The sequence below is a fragment of the Heteronotia binoei genome, chromosome 1 (assembly GCF_032191835.1).
Source record: "Heteronotia binoei isolate CCM8104 ecotype False Entrance Well chromosome 1, APGP_CSIRO_Hbin_v1, whole genome shotgun sequence".
Classification (NCBI taxonomy): Eukaryota; Metazoa; Chordata; class Lepidosauria; order Squamata; family Gekkonidae; genus Heteronotia; species Heteronotia binoei.
In genome coordinates this window covers 244,881,273-244,903,390 of record NC_083223.1, presented here as the reverse complement: position 1 = coordinate 244,903,390, position 22,118 = coordinate 244,881,273, and the positions used below count along the sequence as shown (strand labels likewise).

Genomic DNA, 22,118 nt, shown 5'->3' with positions numbered 1-22,118 from the left:
TGCCAAGTCCAATTCAAGAAATATCTGGGGACTTTGGGGGTGGAGCCAGGAGAATTTGGGGGTGAAGCTAGGAGACTTTAGGGTGGAGCCTAGAGAATTTGGGGGTGAAACCAGCAGCAAGGTTGTTACAAGCATAATTGAAGTCCAAAGGGAGTTCTGGCCATCACATTTAAAGGTACCTTACACCTTTTAAATGCCTTCTGTCCATTTGAAATAATGAAGAATATGGGCACCTTATTTGGGGGCTCATAGAATTAGACCCCCTGGTCCAATCTTTTTGAAACTTGGAGGGTATTTTGGGAAGAGGCACTGTATGCTTTGCTGAAAATGTGGTGCCTCTACCTCAAAAAACAGGGGCCCCCAGAGCCTCAGATACCTGCAGATCAATTCATTATACCCCATGGGAATTGGTCTCCATAGGAAATAATGGACATTTATTCCAGCAGACATTTCTCTCTCCCCCTGCCCCGCTTTTTGATGACCCTGAAGCAGGGGGAGGGCCTCCAAACCAGAGGATCCCCTGCCCCCACCTGGGGATTGGCAACCCTAGCCACACCTCTGATGTCACCATTGTCCCACACAGGGCTTTTTTGTAGGAAAAGCTCAGCAAGAACTCATTTGCATATTAGGCCACACACCCCTGATGCCAAGCCTGCCGAAAGTGCGTTCCTATGCGTTCTTGCTCAAAAAAAGTCCTGGAACTTACCTAAATAATATTTTGTGTTCTCTCAGGTATGACCTCCAGATTCGCTACCTCCCTGAAGACTACATGGAGCGCTTCCAAGAGGACCGGACAACACTTCTGTACTTCTACCAGCAGGTTTGGGGCCCTTGTGTTCATAGCCACTTCCCTCCACTGCCTTCAGATCCATCCCATCCGGATGGAGCCCCATTGACTTCTCTAGGTCTTTGCCCTCTTTCATGCACAGTTAGGAGTCAGCTGTTCTTCTGCATGCACAGCAGCTCCTGTTCATTTCAGTGGTGTTGCGTTGAGTTGTGCCCTTTGGGTCTTATCCAATTGCTACACCCACTGTAATGACACTGCAACTCTTCCAGCTACTTCCAGACTTGGAAAATACTTCTTGCTTTGTTTTTGCTTTGTAACCATGACAACATGCAATGAGGGCTTTTGAGAAAAGGCCAGACTGGATGTTTAACATAAAAATAATCTTGTGAATGTCTGTTATTTCTTATGTATAGATACAGGGTTGGGTCAAATCAGTGTCTCTATTTGAACTTGCCTGATTCCCTCTGCCCCCCCCCCCCACTCGCTTCCCACAGTTCCTGGTTTATCCTCCTCTATATTTGAAAGGGGCTCCACCTCCCTCTTTCATCAGTGAGAAAACTGGCAGGATCCAGCCCACCATTCTTTCCATTAAATATCATCCTGCTTCCAAAGAGCTCATATAGTTATTCCCTCCCCGCATTTTATTCTCACAGTAAACCTGTGTGGCAGACAGGGCTGCCATCCTTCAGGTGGGACCTGGAGATCTCATGGAATTACAACTGATCCCCAGATGACAGAGCTCAACTCCCCTAGACAAAATGGCTGCTTTGGAGGGTCGACTCTATGGCATTATACCCTGCTGAAGTCCCTCCCTTCCCCAAACTGCACCTCTCCAGACTCCATTCTCAAACCTCCAAACTTTCCTAACCCAGAGCTGGCAACCCTAGTGGCAGTTTAGACTGAGAAATAGAATGGCTGTCCCAAGGTCACCCAGTGACATTCCATGACACAGTGCATATTTGAACTGAGTTTGTTCTAGTCCTAGTCTGGTGCTAATGAAGAGAGAAAAATAGGGAAGAGGAATGTTCAGCTGCCCACACTCATGCCCCCCCTTTATGCTGTAAAAAATATTAGCAGAAAAACCAACAACCTGGGATCACAGTTCATATTACAGGCAATACAAAAAACTAACATTGGGTGTTTTCGCACTCACGTTTTACTGGCGCCACGACCCTCCTGACGCCGGCGAATCTGCATGGATTTCGCACCAGAAGCGCCGGCGCACCCAGAAGCGCCGGCTACTTCCGTCGCCAGCGCAAACGTTTTCCTGCAACTTTGGGTGTTTTCGCACTCACGTTTTACTGGCGCCACGACCCTCCTGACGCCGGCGAATCTGCATGGATTTCGCAACAGAAGCGCCGGCGCTCCCAGAAGCGCCGGCGCTTTCCGTCGCTAAGCCAGCGCAAACGTTTTCCTGCATCTTTGCGATTTCCGTTTGCGCTGGCTTAGCGACGGAAGTAGCCGGCGCTTCTGGGAGCGCCGGAGCTTCTGGTGCGAAAGCCATGCAGATTCGCCGGCGTCAGGATGGTCGTGGCGCCAGTAAAACGTGAGTGCGAAAACGGCCTTTGCGATTTGCGTTTGCGCTGGCTTAGCGACGGAAGTAGCCGGCGCTTCTGGTGTGAAATCCATGCAGATTCGCCGGCGTCAGGAGGGTCGTGGCGCCAGTAAAACGTGAGTGCGAAAACGGCCATTGTGATCTACTGGCTAACTACGTTTAGTAAAACCTTTTTGAAAAACTAGGAAGTTTTTTGATGACATGAGCCTATATCCGGGTGCTCATTGGATGGACCTTTCTTGTAATATTATAGTGTACAAAAAGATTATGACTCTTTAAAAGGTTTACTAAACGTAGTTAGCCAGTATATCACAGTGTTTGTTTTTTGTATTGCCGGTAAAAAATATTAGACTGCCTTCTTTGTCCCACAGATACATGACCAACGGACTTGGTAACCCACATAAGGTCTCATTTTTGTCCTAAGCCTTTCTTTGTGTCTCAGTTCCAAATATGCTTAGAAATTGGATTCTGAGCCAGTATGACAGCTGGAGTCTCATATGGGGCACTGACATTTCCAAACCTTTCTAGTGCCCCTCTCCACAACTTTGGTTGTGGAGATTGGGTTCCTACTTCCCTTCTCTCTGCCCCCCAAAGAGAACTCGGCTGCTCAGAATTTTTGCAGTTGTCTGTGTGCTATGCCAAAGGGCACAGGTCATGTGCTGGGTGAAGCTGACAGAGCAAAAAGTGAAATAGAATTGCTTAGACCACCACCCCCACACACAACTTCCTTCTCTCCAGTGTTCCCTCCAAGCTGAGTTAGCGTAGATAGCTCACACATTTTTAGCCTCCAGCTCACACATTTTTGTTTTAGCTCAGGAAAATTGACCACAGAGCACAATCTTTTATGTAGTAGCTCACAACTTTAATGCCAGTAGCTCACAAAGTAGAATCTTTGCTCACAAGACTCTGTAGCTTAGAGGGGACATTGCTTCTCTCTATCCTGTGTGTGTTCAGTGAAGACTATTTGCCCATTTAATCAAAAATTTTACTTGCCCTGCACTCCCAACTGAAGCATCAACAGTTTTGCACAGGAGGCCAGAATCTGGTCACAAGGCTTGCAACCCAGAAAGCCTCCAGCAACTTGAATTTAAAAAAAATGAGAGCAAGGTTCTAGTCCCTGTGACTACAAACACAGAAGGACACAAAATGGCTGAGGATGGCTATGAACACATTAGATAATGGGGAATTCGGGGTGGATCTTTTCCTTGCCCCTCTTCCTAACTAACCTCTCTCTTCTCCTTGTCATAGCAGAGGAAGTGAATACCAGAAAGAGTTCTGTCTCTTTAATTTTTAAAATATTTTCCTCTTTGTTTTTGACCTTTCAGCTCCGGAGCGAGTACATGCAGCGTTATGCTAGCAAAGTAAGTGAGGGGATGGCCCTTCAGCTAGGCTGCCTAGAGCTCAGGTATGTACTTGCTGCGTGCCTGGTTGTGTCCTGCACAAAGACATAGGAAAGCAAATGTGCGGGTTTTTGCATAGTAAACTCCCACTGAAGCAAAGGCACAAAACCAAAACTGGAACAGAAAGACTGGCAAAATGCAATATGGACTTGAAGCCAGGACTGCGTCAAACCAAGAGCTATTAAGGGAGCCCTGACTTGAATGGCCCAGACTAGCCTGATCTCATCAGACCTTGGAAGCTAAGTAGAGTTGGCCCTGGTTAGTTTTTAGACCACCAAGGAAGTCCAGGGTTGGTACGCTTAGGCAGCCAATGACAAACCAGCTGTGTTCATTTCTTGCCTTGAAAACCTTATGGAGTCGCCATAAATTGGCAGTGAGGAGCCACAAACCAATCCGGTCTGGAGGAGCACAAATATTTGAGTCTGGAATGTGTCTTAAATAAGTTGCAATGCTGCCATTATCTGGCAGGCTAGGCTTCCAGTGGGGCAGTTTTAGATCTCCTACTGCAGCTAATGAACCTCAGCCCACTTCCTATTTGATTTTTATCTGATTTACTTTCTATTGATGGTCTGATCTGTGGCTGAGTGTTCAAACTCTTGAGCAGACTGGTGAGGGATGGGATGGGATTACAAATGGGAGCAGGTCTCTGAATTCCATTTAAAACAAAATATATGCTCTGCATTTGGACAGAGATCTGAATGGGCATTCCATAGAGAACAGAGGAAAGTGGCTGCACTAGGTGGGGCCCTGGCTCAGTGGTAAAGCCCCTGCTTTGTCCACAGAAGGTCCCAAGGTCAAATCCTTGGCAGATCCAGCTGAAAAGGCATCTGGTGATGAGAATGATCTCTGCCTGAGATATCCTGGAGAGCTGCTGCCAGTCAAAGCAGATAATACTTACCTTGATAGACCACTGGTTAACTCACTGTAACACAGTGTTATATGTTCATGAGCATCTGAATTAGGGTTGCCAGGTCTGACTCAGGAAATATCTAGGGAATTTGGAGGTGGAGCCAAGAACAAGGGTGTGACAAGCACCATTGAACTCTAAAGGGAGTTCTGGCAATCACATTCCTTTTAAATGTCTTCCCTCTATTTGGACATAATGAAGGATGGGGCACTTTCTTGAGCCATCTGAGCGCTAACCAGTGGGAAAAGAAAGTGTGGAGACTTTTGTCCTTCATAAGCTTATGCATTAAAATTGTATTTTCATTTTCATTGGGAAACTGTTTGATAATCCCTTGCCTGAGGAGATCTCTGAAACAGGAGATGGAATACTGGCTTTCCTGTTTCATATATCTTCATGGGATTGATGAAATTGGAACCATTACTGCACATACTGTTTTGACTTGAATTGTACCTGATTACTATGAACTGAGTTTCTATGATTGAATTTTGTAACATTTACCTGTCTTATTTGTAATAAATGTGTGTATATTTTTATAGTAATTTGGGTCACAGCCAGTGTTCCCTCTAGGCTGAGTTAGTGTGAGCTAGCTCACAGTTTTTTAGCCTCCAGCTCACGCATTTTTGTCTTAGCTCAGGAAAAATGACCCCAGAGCAAAGTAATTTATGCAGTAGCTCACAATTTTATTCCAGTAGCTCACAAAGCAGAATTTTTGCTCACAAGACTCCACAGCTTAGAGGGAACACTGGTCACAGGAACCTTTGGTTTACATAGTTAGGCCTCTTGGGGATTGGCAACCCTAATCTGAATCAGTTGGCTCCTGCAGTTTCCAAAAGGAAAGATATATTTTTTTTAAAAAAAATACACCATTCGTAAAGTGACATTTAACTTGGAGTTTTGTATTTAAGGCGACAGATTGCAAAGTGGTTGCAGGAGAAGGCATTACATTTAAAGAGGGCCTTGATTAGCATATGCCTCTCAGGGTTTATTCCTGCAGAACTTCATCCATCCCTGCCCTGCCTCGGCTGTGCTTTGTATATTCTCTCACTTTAAGCATGAAGCTTTCCAGGAGCAGCATTGCCTGGTTCTCTTTTGAGGAGAGAACACTAGGGAAGGCAATGGCAAACCACCCCATAAAAAGTCTGCCGTGAAAGCAACGTCACCCCAGGGTTGGAAACGACTGGTGCTTGAACAGGGGATTACCTTTACCTTTTTATACAAAACAGAGCCACAAGGGGATGGCCAGGGAGAAAAAGAGACATTGTGCATCCCAAGTTTATTAATGTATTTATTTGATTTTAAACATTTGGTTCTCTTTCAGCCAAGTCACTACTACTCTGTCCCATTGCTTCTCCTTTCTGTTTGCCCCCAAACTGAAATATTTTTGTCCTAGTCTCTGCATCCCACAGTGTGTCCCTGTGGGCTAAACCTGTAGTGAGAAAACTATTCAAAGGCACCAGTTTTACAGCAGCATGTATATGTTTTTTGTAGGAGGTTCTACAAGGACATGCCACACAACGCCCTAGACAAGAAGTCTAACTTTGAATTCTTAGAGTACGTAGAATATTCTTATATTTCTTTGCTATTTCATTTCTTTTCTTCTTTTATCATATCTTGGGAGGGGAGTGTGAGAGAGAGACTTCTGTAACCTGGATGGGTATGACATGCAGTGACTTCTAGGATGTGTGAATGAATCCTATTATCCCACCCATCTTCTAAAGAGTCCAGGGCAGCAAACATAGTTCTCTCTTTTTAAAAGAATCTCAGGTAGCAGGGCTAAGGGAGGCATATTTTTGAACCTCACTGAGTCTGCTTTCTCTTTCAGGAAGGAAGTGGGGCTAGACCTCTTCTTCCCAAGACAGATGCAGGAGAACTTGAAGGTGAGGGATTTCTTTGCACTGCTGTGTATATAACATTTAGGGAAAAAATATGGAGGCAGTTAGCCTTTTGGAAAGCCCCTGGTCTATGGTGTTCCTAGGACTCTGGGTAGTGTTTGACTTTTGGTGGTATTTAGAGTACTTTTAACAAGGGATTAAACAAATTGATAGGGAATAAATTTATGGATGGCTGTCACTCATGATCTCCCTCAAGATCAGAGGCAGCTTATATCTGAATATATGCTGTAGGTGTGAGGTGGGGAAAGCAATGTAGGGAGGCCTTGGCTTCTGTAGCCTGTTTGTAGACTTCCTGCATGCATTTGATTGGCCTCTGTGAGAAATAGGATACTAAACTAGTTGTGATACTGACCCAGACTGTTTCAGCATGGCCACAACTGACAGCCAGTCTGCTCTGAACATTGCCTGACTCTGAAGGAACTTGGTTTATGATTGACACACCAGGGCCAGCTTAGAGAAAGAAATACATTTTGAATGCCCCTGGGCATGATCAAATGCCACAGGCCATGCTCAGTACCAATTTATTTTATTTATTTGATTTATATCCCACCCTCCCCGCCGAAGCAGGCTCAGGGCAGCTCACAGTATAAAATCACAACAAACAATTAAAATCAATACATATTATAAAATGACACATTCTGTAGTTAAAACAGTCAAAATTAATTTGGTGCAATAATGGTGCCCTTTCATTGCCCACAACTGAAATCAACTGACAAGCATACATTTCTTTTGCTGCACTGGCCTTTTAGTGCTGTGCCAATCTGGCTTCTCTTTGAAAAGTGGAGGGTGAAGAAGAGTCTCCCATGGGTGGGGTTCCCGGCCTCCAACAGGATCCTACAGATCTTATATATTTAGTTTTCTATCCCGCCCTCTCTGCAAGTGGATTCAGGGCAGCTAACAGTCAATTTAAAAAAACGCAATTTAAGGTTTCAGTTTAAAAACAATTAAAATACATTTCATGGTGCTACTCAAAATTTCAGTATAGGCGAGATCATAACTTCTGTCATTGCAACTGATCTCCAGGCTACAGGTATTGGTTTCTCTGAAGAAAATGGCTGCTTTGGAGAGTGGCCTCTATGGCATTCTACTCTGCTGAGGTCCCTCCCATCCCCAGACCTCCAGGAATTTCCCAGTGGAATTAACAACCACATCCAAGTAGAACCTGTGTTGTACCTGCTTCGTTCATGCTTTCCCAGTTGTGCTGAAATTACACAGACAACTTTGGGGGGGAAGGAGGGTGTCTTCAAACCAGTCTTCCCTCTAAGCTGAGTTAGTGTGAGCTAGCTCACAGTTTTTTAGCCTCCATCTCACACATTTTTGTCTTAGCTCAGGAAGATGGCCCCAGAGCAAGCTAATTTATGCAATAGCTCACAACTTTAATGCCTGTAGCTCACAGAGTAGAATTTTTGCTCACAAGACTCTGCAGCCTAGAAGGAGCCCCAGACCACTCACATTAAGCAGGGGTTACTAACTGACTATATTTTTTTACCCTCTCTGTTGTCCTTGCACAGCCCAAGCAATTCCGCAAGATGATTCAGCAGACTTTCCAGCAATATGCCCTTCTGCGTGAGGAAGAGTGCATTATGAAGTTCCTTGGGACACTTTCCACTTTTGCCAACATTGACCAGGAAACCTACCGCTGCGAGCTAATTGTTAGTATCTAGCAGCCTAGTTGTTTCGAGCACGGCAGGTCTGTACTGGCTCTTCTAGCCTTCCAGGCATGATTCAAGGCGCAGGTTTAGATCTCATAAACTGCTACGAGGCTCAAAGACTGTCACCTCTTCTGGGTGTCATAATCCATTACTGGGCAACATCCTCAGCCAGGCATCCCTGATCTTGTGGATGCCAACATAAAATGGCTGCCACGAGGTGGAATGGCCAATCAGAAAATGTTGGGAGGTTGCAAACTAAGCCTGCTATGATGGGTACGGGCAGCCCCTGCAGACACAAAGTTGATGCCTCCTGGACTTTTCCGAAGCACCTCCTGCTCCAGTGAGATGCAGAAAAGCCAGCAGTGGCAGTTTGCTTGGGGGAAGAGATGCTTTGCAAAAGAAGCAAGTAGGCACTAGGAAAAACCCATGGACACCATGTTGTGGATCACTGCCCTCGGCCTGCTGTCTGCCTCTCTGATGGCTTTCTTTCTCTTCCCTGTGCAGCAAGGATGGAACATTACAGTAGACCTGGTGATTGGGCCCAAGGGCATTCGTCAGTTGACTAGTAAGGAAGCCAAGGTAAGCTGTTCAGATACATTCCTAAAGAACATAATTTATTTATTTATAGTCTGCCTTTCTCACTGAGTCTCACGACAGATGACACAGTGTAGAACAATGCAGTCATATAGCCTCAGAGATCTAATCAGCAATGTGATAGGAATAGGATTAGAAGAATTAGAAGTAATACAGAAAAGTATCAAACATAATAAGTTAATGGGGAAAAAACAGAATAGGAATAGAAGACGATGCAGTAAAAGCAAGGTAATGCATACCATATACAGTTTTTGCCTGTTTCAAGAGCAGTTGAGTTTATGGGTTGAAGCAAAATGAGGGGGATGTGTGGTAGCAGTTGGTCTAGGACTGGGGAAACCTGGGGTGAAATCCCCACTCAGCCATGACACTCTTTGCATAGCTTTGAGTTTGTCCATCTTGTGTGGATAAAGTTGGGACAGGATAGCTATGGGTATTACCTTGAGCTCTCTGGAGGAATGGCAGGATTGAAAAGTGGTGGGTAGATTAATTGCAAGAGCTTTGCCAAGGGACAGGAGAGCTTAAATTTAAATTTTGGGTTTATGTTTGAGCTACATTAGAAGACAGGCAGCTAATTATTTTCAATAAACAATTAAATGCCAGACTTTCAAAAATTAGGAGATCTCAATCAGGGCGTCATGCACAGATCTAGAGAGTATCCCCAAAGTCCTGTAGAAAACAGCAAGTTGATCACTACATGAAATTTTATTCATCACTGTTGATCCTTTGCAGCCCACCTGTCTGGCTGAGTTCAAACAGATCAAATCTATAAAGTGTTCACCTGTGGAGGAAGGCAGAGCCCTGCTGCAGCTTGTACTTACTGGGAACCCCCAGGTAAGATGGAAAGTCAGACATATGGTCTGGTGCTTCTTATTCCTTATTTGGAAAGGTATGATACAAACCTAGCAATCACAGGAAGGGGTAAGGTTCCCCCTCCCCTACAATAGTCAGTTGGTGGGGGGGGGAGTTGATTCATCACCCACTTCTTAACCAATTAACAAACTGGTTAATTAAAGAAATGGATGTAGTTCATTAGCAGAATTCGTGTTTTGCATGCAAAAGGCCCCAGATTGAAATCTGAGCAGCTCTAACTGTAAGTTCTCTAGTAGAAGAGCTACAGAAATCATCCTTCATATTTTCTTTTCCTCATATATGCTTTTAACTCAAAGCCTTACCAGAAGCCTTAGCATTTTAAAATTTACCTTGATGGCTGATCAGATAAAAATTTCATTAATGTACTCATAAAACAAATCAGTGAAAGGTTGCAGCCCTCATTGTTATTAGTGAAATCCTGGCTTTCAGTTATAAATAACCATTCAAAGTAACTGACAGTTGTAAGGACTTATAAGAGGTTACAACAATAAAAAAATTAATAACAGTGCAGCAGTGACAGCTTCTTAAAAAGCCCATTAAAACAGCAACCAAAAGATAAAACTGCTGTTAGTAAAATCATAAGATCAGCTCTATGTCAGAACAAATAAAAGCCTTTAGAACAGATTGAAAATAATCAGGGAAGAGAAAATCATGCAGGGATTTCAAGACTTTATTCTGAAGGCACAAGGGCTGGAAACCTGTCTGCAAATATCATCCAGGATGAGAAAGTATTAAACAACATCTGAAGAGGGAATTGCAAAATCTGGGTGCCACCACTGAAAAGGCCCCGCTCCTCAGTTCTCTCATTGTAGGCAGGCAGAGCCAAGCACCAGCAGATGACCTCAGCTCATAAGCAACCCCCCAAGCATGGAGGCAGTCCATCAAGTACTCTGGTTCTGAGTGGTTTAGTGCTTTAAAGATAAGCACAACTGCTTTGAATTAGGTCTATAAGTAAAATCAGCAACCAGTGCAGCTTACTTAGTACTTGACTGTGGCTATTTGTGACCCCCAGGCCACATGTTTGACCATGGCAGGTGCCACCTGGAACTGTCCCTGCCAAAAAAAATTATCAGTTGCTGTGGACATCTCCAGAAGAGCAGAGGAATGTTCATTTAGTCTTCATCTGGAATAAAATGTGCAACTTTAATTTAATTATCGTGGACATTATTGTTCCTTTTTCAACAGAGTGGAATGGAAGAGAAAGGCACAGAGATATTTTCAAGCTTTTCTCTGAGGTCACAAGCGCTAGAAGTGTGTGTGTGTTTTTAAAAACAATAAAGGAAAGTTAACGTAGGATGCTTAAATCTATAATGAACTTGTCGACTTTATGTCAACAAACTACATATGCTGAATAATTTAACAAATTTAATCATCTGCAAATTAACCTGTAAGATATGGATCTTGTTCGTCTTCAGATGACCACCGTTTTAATTTATCAGATTTATATCCTGCCCCCCCCCCCCGACAGGCTCAGGTCAGCTAGAACAATAGAGCAGGGTTGTCAAACTTATTTGTTATGAGGGCCAAATTGGACATAAATGAGACCTTGTTGGGCCAGGCCATGTCAGTTTGGGTCAGGCCATGTCAGGCCAGGCCATGTGTATACCTATTTAAGATTGCTTTGTTTGTATTTCTTCCATAGGAACCAGGGAATGGGGCAAAGAAAGTTGTGGCTCTCTCCTTCCTTCCTCAGGGAACTGGGGAGGAGGAGCCTCAGTCGACAGAAGAAAGAGAGACTTGGCTCTATAGCTCTGCTGTGTGACTGAGAGAGCCTGGAAAAACAAGCTCTGCCTTTCCCCCTTCCTCCCCAAGGAAGGAGACTCAGCCAACTAAGAAAATAGAGGTTTTGCTCTGTAGTTTCTGTGTGATTGAGCAAGCCTTACAAAGCAAGCTGTTATGCAGAAGGAAGGAAGAAAGAAGGAGAAGGAAGTTGACGACAACCAGTTGCTTGGGGGCCTGATAGGAGACCTCTGGGGACCTGATTTGACCCCCAGGCCACATGTTTGACACCCCTGCAATAGAGTATCTGGGCCTTTAGGTTTTCTGCAAGTGTCTGAGATTTCTTAAATTTTCACTCATAGGATAAGCAGTATGTTCACTTTGGGTTATGTTTTTCTAGCCTTGGCCTCCAGGCCATGGCCACAGAATGGAGTGTTGGGGGAAGAAGAAGAAGAATTGCAGATTTATACCTCGCCCTTCTCTCTGAATCAGAGACTCAGAGCGGCTTACAACCTCCTATATCTTCTCCCCTCACAAAGACACCCTGTGAGGTGGGTGGGGCTGATAGGGCTCTCACAGCAGCTGCCCTTTCAAGGACAACTCCTGTAATAGCTATGGCTGACCCAAGGCCATTCCAGCAGCTGCAAGCGGAGGAGTGGGGAATCAAGCCCGGTTCTCCCAGATAAGAGTCCGCGCACTTAACCACTACACCAAACTGGCTCACTACACCAAACTGGGAAGCACCAGTTTAAACTGTGGCGGGGGGGGGCACAATACATGCCTGGTATGCTCCCTATGGTCAACAGGGGCAGTGTGAACAGACCTAATCTTGGGAATTTAATCCATGTGCTTGCTTCATTCTGAAAAATCACGCATTCCTTCCTTTTGCTGTCTGGCAGTCCCTGACAATCAAGACATACTCCCTTGCCGAGGCAGAGAACATGGCCGACTTGATAGATGGCTACTGCAGGTTGCAGGGAGGCTTGGAGGACAGCTCCCTCATCATCCGCCCCAACAGAGGTCAGCAGCCTTCAGCGTTTCTTTATATCCCACCCCCCCCCCCAAAGAAGCTAACTAGGCTGAAAAAAATACAACAGACACGAAGAAGGGAGGGAGAAGCTTCTGAGTGCCAGCCAGGAAGAACAAATTTGGGATGGAAATTCTTGAGCGTTTCTTCTGTTTCCAGCCTGCATGCCGAACTGCATGTTTATATGCTATAGACCAATATATATAACAGATCTAGTTAATGGATGTCACTGGGTTTAGGGTTTTTAGAAAAACAGGTTGTCAAGAATCAAATTTTGACAATAGGGAACACCATTCCCCAAAAAACCAGTGGATACGGTTTAAGGAATAGCAAAGACTTCCCTGTGTTAACTTTTAAAATGAAGATTAGAGGGAGAAATAATTAAATTCAAACATTTTAAATCTGGCCTAAATTTTGAATTCCTGTGAAGTTACATTTGAGTTAGAGGTAATTATGGGCAACTGTCTAGGACAGCCAGGCCTTGAATTCAGCAGGAGCTCACAGGAGCACAGCTCCTGAACCTTTCTGACAGCCCCCCTCCTTCTCCTCACCTACCTTGTCCATTGAATAGTAGGTGCAGCTGCATAACAATCCCTGGATTAGGAGAGCAGCCAGCCAGCCAGCCACCAGGGGCTTTGCCACACCCCCAGCAGCCCTCATTAACCCCTGGAGAAGCCCGCACCACCCTTTCTCCACTTCTTATGTGATTTTGGATGACGGGTGGCTTGCTGGCCTTTTGACTGTGGGAGGGGGGCTGCCTAGGAGAGCCCCAGGTGAGCGAGGTTTGCTTGGGCTGGCCTGCCCAAGCAGGCCTCACTCACCAAGGGCTTTTTTTGTGTCAGGTTGCATTTGGCTGGGGGTGCGGGGGCGGGACAGCATATGCTAATGAGTTATGCTAATGAGCTCCAACACCTATTTTTCTACAAAATTACCCCTGAGGACAGCAATTGTTATGGTTAATGGTTCATTTGTAGCAATGGTTGACTAGGGGAGGGGGGCTCCTTCTCTCTGTCATCCTTGCATGTGTGTGCATCTGCTGTTCAGCCCAAGAAGCGGGGAGAGGGGGGTGAAAGTTAACCAGGCTATAGGCAGGAGATCCTGTCAGCAACCAAATGAAACTGAAGTTGCTGCAACTGCAGAAGCCTCCTGAGAATGAAAGTGACTTTTAAATCCACTCCTGACATGCTTTTTCTTCTCCCTCCACAGAGAATGACAAGAGGATCAGCCTGCCCCAAGTCCCCATACAGTAAGTCAAATGGGTATAGCTCAAATCCATTCAGTGTTTGCACATGGCCAGAGAAGAGTCTGTGGGTGGGAAAGTAGGAAGACAATCCTTCCCCTAGCCACCAGATCACTTTCCCAGATGAACTCAGCTAAGAACTAGTGCTTTGAGTCCCTGGAAATATTATTAGTAGAAAAATGAACATCACTCACCGTGGAAGACAAACCTGGCATCTCAAGTACTCTAAGCTATAGTAACCAAGTGGAACCTCTAGGTGCTGGTGGCAAACCAGAGGGGATTGCTGTTACTTCAAAGTCTTTTTTGAACTTCCTGGAGGCATCTGGCTGACCACCAGTGGAAACAGGGTCCTGGGCTAATTTTTGGTCTCCTCCAGAAGGCAGTTCTTACATAGTCCAGACTTGCCCAGACTGTCTGCTTCAGCATTCTTCTGTGAGGAAAACCTCTTGAGAAATACACACACCTGGAAAAAATGGAGAAAGGCTCCCTTGTTTTGCACCAGTCTGAACAGAAGAGGAGTCATCAGCCTTTCTCTTTTTTTTGCAGTGGTTGGAAATTATGGACTAGTGGAGGAGATGGGCAAATCCATATAATAATAATAATAATAATAATAATAATAATAATAATAATAATAATAATAATAATATTTTATTTATATCCCGCCCTCCCCGCCGAAGCAGGCTCAGGGTGGCTAACAACATCGATCCATATAATAAATTATACAACAGGTTTTAAAATCACATTCACTTTAAAACATTCCAACTAAAATTAACATTCCTAGTGCTACTCTATTAGGTGTAAATACTATGGCGGAATCACTTAAGGTGAATCATCAGTTGTTCAGTCAGGTAAAGGCTATCCCCAAAAGGAAGGTCTTGCAGGCCTTGTGGAATTGTTCGAGGCTCCGCAGGGCCCGCACTTCCTCTGGGAGCTGGTTCCATAGGTGTGGAGCTGCAATGGAGAAGGCTCGTGTACGGATGTTCTTTAATTTTGCCTCCTTCGGCCTGGGGATAGTCAGCTGGTTCTTCCCAGCTGACCTCAGTGCTCTCTGGGGTTCATATGGGGAGAGACGGTCCTTCAGGTAGGCAGGTCCTCGACCATATAGGGCTTTAAAGGTGATAACCAGCACTTTGTAACGAACCCGGTATATAACTGGCAGCCAGTGCAGTCCGTGCAGCCCCAGCTGTATGTGCTCCCATTTCAGGAGCCCTAATAACAGCCTAGCTGCCGCGTTCTGCACCAGCTGCAGCTTCCGGGTTCAGCACAGAGGCAGCCCCATGTAGAGGGCATTACAGTAATCCAATCTTGAGGTGACCGTTGCATGGATCACTGTTGCTAGGTCCCGACGCTCTAGGAAGGGAGCCAACTGCCTTGCCTTGAATATATTTATTCCTGTTTCTTTTTCTGCCCTTAGGCACATAGAAGAGAGAAGATCCACACTGACAAAGAGCATCAGTGGAGGTGAGCGGGGGGAAGGGGGGCAGGTTTGCATTCTGCTATCTAGTTAATGAAATCAAGGTAGATGGTATTTGAAATGAATTCCAAACTGGAGAGAGCGTTTCTCTGTCTTAGTAACTAGAATGAGAAGTCAGTGATAGGATACAGAACCATTTTTGCCTGTGGTTTGAATACACCCTTCTGATGTCCCATTAACATTTCCAGTCAAATAGATTTTGTTTTTGTTTTTTAAATCCTGCAAACCCTTTTTGACCAAAGAAAAGAAAGGTCAGCTCTCTGGGGAAAATAGTTGCATTAAAACATTCCAGAGAACACAACAGAATATCTTGTTGGCTGGCATTGCCTTGAGTTTCAAGCATGAGCCATTTGGATAGTGATGAAGCCCTGTTTCTCACTGGATGAGGGATACCAGTGTATGTATTGGGAGTAGAAAGCTGGGGAGCAGCGTAACCTGCAGTATCATAAATGATACTTAATATGAGTCAAAATATTGAAAGTGCTCTTGAGGTTTGTTCCTAGTGGAAGGCAACTGAAATGGTGCTCTTTCCCCCCCCCTCCCCCAGATTCAGATATTTATGCTGAGATTCCAGATGAAGCATCCCGGCCCAAATCTGGAGGTAAGTGCAGCCCCCTTTTACTATCACCCTGCACCATGACGGTAGCAATATACACAGATGTTATTATTAGTAGTATTTATTAAACTTAATGAATTTCCCCATCCTGGCCAGTACCAGGCTCTGGACAATGTGCAACATAAAAATAAAATACATATATTAATATCAATAAAATCAGTTACATTAAAAAGAAATTATAAACCCCGATGGCATCTCATTTAAAGTGCTATTATTCAATTTCAATTTCCAGTCATTTCATCAGGGGTGGGGGGTGGGAAGAAGAAGATGTCAGCGTGGCAACATAATGCCAGAGATCTACAATTAAAATAATCCACATTTTTAAAAAAAAACTACTTACAAGCCTCAAGCTGCTTCTTTGAAGACTGCAGGAGATATTTCAGGCTTTGGGGTGGAGATATTGAACCCCTTCCTCCACTGCCTCTTGAGGGATTTAAAGTACCCAGGCAAAGCTACAGTTCTCACTGGATGGGGGAAAATACAGCTCCAAGAGCCAATTACAGCTTTGAATGGGCACTTTAAATTGTAGCTATACCTGAAAAGGACTCAGGCTATCTTTATGTGGGTTAAAGTAGTTTTTTAATGGCTGATCAACATCAGATAAAAACTGCCCTAATTTTCAAGCTGAGTTACTGCTAACAAAACATCCACTAGCATTTTAGATACCAAACATTTCTATAAACAATGCCAAGAGGTGTTTGTTTTGTCTCCCTCCTGCAGTGTGCCACTCTGGCAACTAAGGTCTTGGTTGACCACTGCTCAGCACCAAGGACATCCCTTCCCACCACTACAGCAAATGATGGGCTGTTTTAGGAATGGCCCTTCATCCTTAGATGTCTCAGGGTGTTTACCCATAAGCAACTCACACTATTTCCAGCTTTATTAGGTGTGGTCTTTACCTAGCCTGTTTAGAGTATACAGCACCCCTGTTTGAAGTTGCTTGGGGGAGGTCAGCAAAGGTCCGTTCTAGATTACCCTGAAGGAAACCCAAAAAAGTATCTGCTCATGCCATTTAGGAGAAAGGTGGATGGGCTGGCATTCAACAAAAAATAAAGGTACAACATGGGAAGTGGCTTGATAAGCAACTTGCTTCATTGGCTCCTCCCCATGAGGCCATCAGTGGTTCCAAACAAGCCAATAACAACAAAATTGGGACTGGCACAAACAGGGTTGCCAACAACCCATAAGAAAAAAAATGCTCTGCCCAATAACTTAACGACTTAATGTATGGAAATGGGCAAATGATGCTTTTCATGGCATGAAGGGAAATATCTCCAGGTTAATAACATCCCAGTAAACCTCTGATAAAGGGGAAGGTCACTTTTTTCTCTAGGCTGCTGGCAACCCTAGGCACAAAGCAGTAGCCCAGTTCTCTTAGACAGGGAAACAAATTGTGGGAGAGAAGGTTTAAGTGCTTCCCCAACCTTAAAAGCAGTTTCCTGGGGTTCCTAATTATTCCCCCCCCCCAAAAAAAAAACCCCACACATACACACAAACAGTAGTGGATGATTTGATTCACATTAGTTTGGCCTGCACAGATGGATTAGAACCCACCTAGGGTTGCCTAGGTTCGGAAATTCCTGGAAATATGGGGGGTAAAGCGTATGGAGGACAGAGTTTGGAGAAGGGAGGGAGCTGAGCAGGGTATAATATCATGGGGTCCAGCCTTTGAATCAGGAATTTGCTCCAAGGGAACTGATTTCTATTGTTGGGAGATGAATTGTAATTCTGGGAGATCTCCAGGCCCCACCTGGAAGCTGGCAGCCCTAGACCTATGTTGTCTTTGAGAAGAACCTGTGCTATGATAATAAAAATGGTATTTTGTACTGGCTTTTCACGGGGCAGCTTTTGGTTTTGCTTCAAGTATGGGGCCAATCCAGTCATCCCCTGGAAAATCTTGTGTGGTATTGTGGCTGAAGTGCTGCCTCAGAATGATGAGAACCAGGCTCAAATCCTTACCTGTCCACTAAGCTTTGTCTCAGCCTGACCTTACCTACCTCACAGGAATGTGAGGATGGGGAGGGGGCTCGGGGGAGGGACACGAAGGCACCTCTTTGTAAATTGGCAGCAGAAAGTATCCAGCAACTGGAGATAGGCAATGACTTAGGGAATTATTCCAGGGTTTTTAGAAGCTAGCAAAGTAAAAATGCAGAATCTGTTTCTGGGCTGAGAAGGAGCTCCATTGACTTCTTTTCTTGCACAGCGATGCAGTATGTGATCTCTCGAGAAGATGTGGTTCTGGGCCGGATCCTGGGAGAAGGCTTCTTTGGAGAGGTCTATGAAGGTATTTACACTAATGAGGTGAGTTAGGAGCAGATGGCCTACAGTTACTAAGCAGTCCTGATAAGGGGGAGTGGGAGTTGAACATTGAAGCTCGAGGTGGAGAAGTTTCCTCCATTAGGCCTACCAAAGAAGAACAGCTAGGAAATCGCTTTTAAATCTGGACCCTCTATTTTCCTGTCCCCTTTATTTAGAGGGAGAGGGACTGATCTTTGCATGCAAGTTCAACCCAATTGCCCCAGGATGTACCCCTTAAGATCATTTCACATTAGGGTGGAGGGCTGAAACCCTTCTCTCTACCCATGAGACAAAAAAAAAAAGTTAGGAGCTCCACGTAGAAGACTCTCAGTCTTTCCTCTGGTTTGGCCCTCAGGTGGCAGGTTTTGTGAAAGACACCATGGGGCTTTAGAGCAAAGGTGGCCAAACTGCAGCTTGGAAGCCACATGTGGCTCCTTCACACATATTGTGCGGCTCTCGAAGCCTCCACCATCCTGTCAGCTAGCTTGGAGAAGGCATTTCTCTCTTTAAATCACCTTGCCAAGCCAGCTTGGAGAATGCATTTAAAGTTACTTTATTTCCCTCCCTCCCTTCCTGTCTTCCGGCTCTCAATCATCTGACATTTATTCTATTTGGCTCTTTCTTTAAGCAAGTTGGCCACCCCTGCTCTAGAGCATTTTTCAGACTGCTAGTTTCTATGGAGCCAGAGGCACAAAAGATGAGATGTGATAAGCAGCTTTATACATTGGCACGAAGACTCTGCAGCCAAAGTAACCAGGAAGACTTTTGCTGAACTCTGGGACACCTTTTCCCCTTTCTCCCATTCATTCTTTTTCTGTATGAAGCTCTGCAGTCCTCAGTGGACTCCACTGATTGAAAAGGCATGGGAAGATGGTGGTTGACTGCTGGTGGGTGGGACAGCCAGTCTGCTCCCTAAGGTTATTCAGGGCTTGTTTTGAAGCAGAATTCCTTTGCATATTAGGCCACACCCCTCCTTTGCATATTAGGCCACCCCTTGGAGCTCTTCAAACATGCTTCATATATGCTAACAGTAAATAGTGAGGAAGTCCTGTGTCTGGGACATTTTCCTGGTGCAAAAGAGGCCAACAAATGATTAATGGTTTGTAGACCTAGGAGGAAAGTCCACAAGACTGGAGCTTTTAGCTGCTCAGGAAAAAGATCACTAAGGTGGGAGGAGGCAGCTTCAGTAGATGATGCACAGTACAGAGAAAGTGGATAGAGTTTGTTTTCCTCCTCTCCAAGCATTGGAACTCAAGTTTGTTTCATTGATAGAAGAAGCACATAATAAACTTCTGGAACTTGCTGCTACCACAAAAAATGGTGAGGGCTGCTGGCCTAAAGGGGACTGAACAGATTCAGGAAGATATTTCAATGGCTGTTAGTCATGATAGCCAAAGGAATTCCCCATGTTTAGAGGCAGTATACCTCTGAAGAACAGTTGTAAAAATTGAGAATATTGAGGGTGTTCCACAAATCTGTGTCCCACAAGGGCTTTGTGAAAGCATCTGGTGGGTTAGTTTTGTAGTAGGGTGCTGACCTAGATGGAACTTTGGTTTGGCCCTGTCCACCTAAAAATGAGCCTCTGCACTATGAACCAAAGGATTCCCCATCTCTGTGCATTCTCCAAAATAAGGCTGAATTTTAACACAGACCAGAAAAATGTGTGATGTCTCTTGTTTAGCATTGGTTGATCACATCTCCTTGGATCTGCTTTATGTTTCAGAATGGGGACCGGATGGGCGTGGCTGTGAAGACCTGCAAGAAGGACTGCACTGCGGAAAACAAGGAGAAGTTCATGAGTGAAGCTAGTACGTAGGTGCCCTTCTAAAACTGCCATGGAACAATTGTACCTTGTTCTATGGATGGCCCAAATAAAGTGCCCCAGTGAGATGCTATAGAATGTTTTGGTGGTGGCTAAAGGAACCTATATCTCAGAGGTAGGAAAATTATGGTCCAGGTCCAGATCAGGAAAAGGGTAAGCATACCCCTCCTCCAAAAAAATTACAGATGTGTTTGGAGTTAATCCTCCCAGCTCCTATTTGGTCTCTAGTGCTTGGGCATACCAGTGCATGCACGCACATAAAACACTAACAGAGCACTCCTAAGTGGAGTTAAAACTCCTCTAAGTCCATTGAAGGCAGTGTAACTCTGCTTAAGATGGCTCTGTAAGACACTTGGCTGGGCATGGGCTGACATATTGCACATTACACTCACAGAAGAAGAAGAAGAAGATATTGGATTTATATTCCGCTCTCCACTCCAAAGAGTCTCAGAGTGGCTCACAATCTCCTTTACCTTCCTCCCCCACAACAGACACCCTGTGAGATGGGTGGGGCTGGAGAGGGCTCTCACAGCAGCTGCCCTTTCAAGGACAACCTCTGCCAGAGCTATGGCTGACCCAAGGCCATGCCAGCAGGTGCAAGTGGAGGACTGGGGAATCAAACTCGGTTCTCCCAGATAAGAGTCCGCACACTTAACCACTACACCAAACTGGATCACTGAAGTATACCTTGAGCTATTAATAACACTGGAGCAGATCCTGTCTAGCATAAATGGAGTTGTACAAGGTGAAGCGGAGCTCTCTTGTCTCCTCACTTTTGCAGCAGCTTGCTTTGCCCCATCCACAATTGTGCCCTGGGGGTGGGAGAGGTCAATAGATCCCCATGAACATCATAGGGCATATAGTACAGGTTTGCATATTATTAGAAATTATCCTCCTATCTTCTGCAAGTAGAAAAGCAACACTGCAAAAGGATGTCTTTAGCGTAAAGAAAAAAAGTGGAAGACCTCCTGTTGCAGAGAAATGAATACAACATACTAGAATAGAGATTTTGTTAATGTATAACAAGGGTAGGGAACGTTGGCTCTCCAGATGTTTTTTGCCTACAACTCCCATCAGCCCCAGCCATTGGCCATGCTGGCTGGGGCTGATGGGATTTGTAGGCAAAAAACATCTGGAGAGCCAGCGTTCCCTACCCCTGATGTATAATAAGAACAATAATAAGAGGTTCAGATTAAAACAGAAAACCATGATGGATTATCTTGGAACGTAAATAGACTTAATTCATCACAAAAAAGAAAGGCAACTTTTCATTGGATTTGGAAGCAAAAATGTAACATAATTTGTCTACAAGAAGTCATATCAAATGATTGGATTATAAATATTTGTAGAATAAGCAACTGGGTGTAGATTTTTATTCATTGTCTAAGGAGAAAAAAAGAGGTGTGTTTTTTTAATGTAAAACAGGATTTGGAACCAAAACTGATGTTTAAGGACGATGGTGGTAGATATATTGCAGTGAAAGTGATGATGAACCACAAGAAGACTTTGCTACTGGGACTGTATGTTCCTAATGGAGCAAAAGATTCTTTTTTAAAGGATATTATGCAGCAACTTGATCAAGTGACATATGAGCAAATCATGTTAATGGGAGACTTTAATGGTACAGTTAAAAATATTTTGGACAGATCCGGGAAGAAGGGTAATGAAGGTAAACTACCAAAATCTTTTTTTAAATTAGTCAAGCAAGAAAATCTTGTAGACATTTGGAGGGAGAAAAATCCTACAGTCAGAGACTATACCTTCTTCTCAGCTCGACATAACTCTTTCTCAAGGACTGATATGTTATGGAGTACAAAAAACTTGGGACTTACAACAAAAAAATGGAGATCCTTCCGAAAATAGGAGCAGATCATAACCTATCAAAAAGACTTTAAGATGACGAATAAATGAAGATTTACCTCAGAAAGGTGGGGTAGTAGAATCTCTGCAAAAAGAGACTAAAGCCTTTTTTCAAGTAAATGAAAATGAGGATGTTCAGTACCAAACGGTGTGGGATGCTTATAAAGCGGTGATGAGAGGTATTTTAATCACGAATAATAAAGACAAAAAATCTAATGAGAAACAAATGACAGACATACAGAAGGAGATTCGGAAGAAAGAGAGAGAGCTTATAAAGAGACCGGGGAAAAATAAGATTTTAAAAGAAATTAGAATTCTACAGGACCAATTAAGACACGTTAAAAAAGAAGCAAAATGGAACCTATAAAAGTTTCAACAAAAATCTTTTGAGAGTGCAAATAAAGC

The 22,118-nt window shown here is 44.3% G+C and overlaps 1 protein-coding gene across 4 annotated transcripts in view; it reads left to right on the top strand.

Annotated features, from left to right (window-relative positions):
• The window catches only part of PTK2B (protein tyrosine kinase 2 beta), a 128,510-nt gene that overhangs the window by 82,600 nt on the left and 23,792 nt on the right, over nucleotides 1-22,118 (top strand). For all 4 annotated transcript variants that reach the window (XM_060250415.1, XM_060250410.1, XM_060250408.1 and 1 more), the window contains exons 4-16: nucleotides 733-820; nucleotides 3,668-3,747; nucleotides 6,138-6,200; nucleotides 6,472-6,526; nucleotides 8,053-8,193; nucleotides 8,698-8,772; nucleotides 9,517-9,618; nucleotides 12,276-12,396; nucleotides 13,610-13,649; nucleotides 15,058-15,104; nucleotides 15,665-15,718; nucleotides 17,937-18,034; nucleotides 19,755-19,839. In XM_060250415.1, the coding sequence (XP_060106398.1) occupies nucleotides 733-820; nucleotides 3,668-3,747; nucleotides 6,138-6,200; nucleotides 6,472-6,526; nucleotides 8,053-8,193; nucleotides 8,698-8,772; nucleotides 9,517-9,618; nucleotides 12,276-12,396; nucleotides 13,610-13,649; nucleotides 15,058-15,104; nucleotides 15,665-15,718; nucleotides 17,937-18,034; nucleotides 19,755-19,839 (1,049 nt within the window). The remainder of the gene's footprint in view (nucleotides 1-732; nucleotides 821-3,667; nucleotides 3,748-6,137; nucleotides 6,201-6,471; nucleotides 6,527-8,052; nucleotides 8,194-8,697; nucleotides 8,773-9,516; nucleotides 9,619-12,275; nucleotides 12,397-13,609; nucleotides 13,650-15,057; nucleotides 15,105-15,664; nucleotides 15,719-17,936; nucleotides 18,035-19,754; nucleotides 19,840-22,118) is intronic.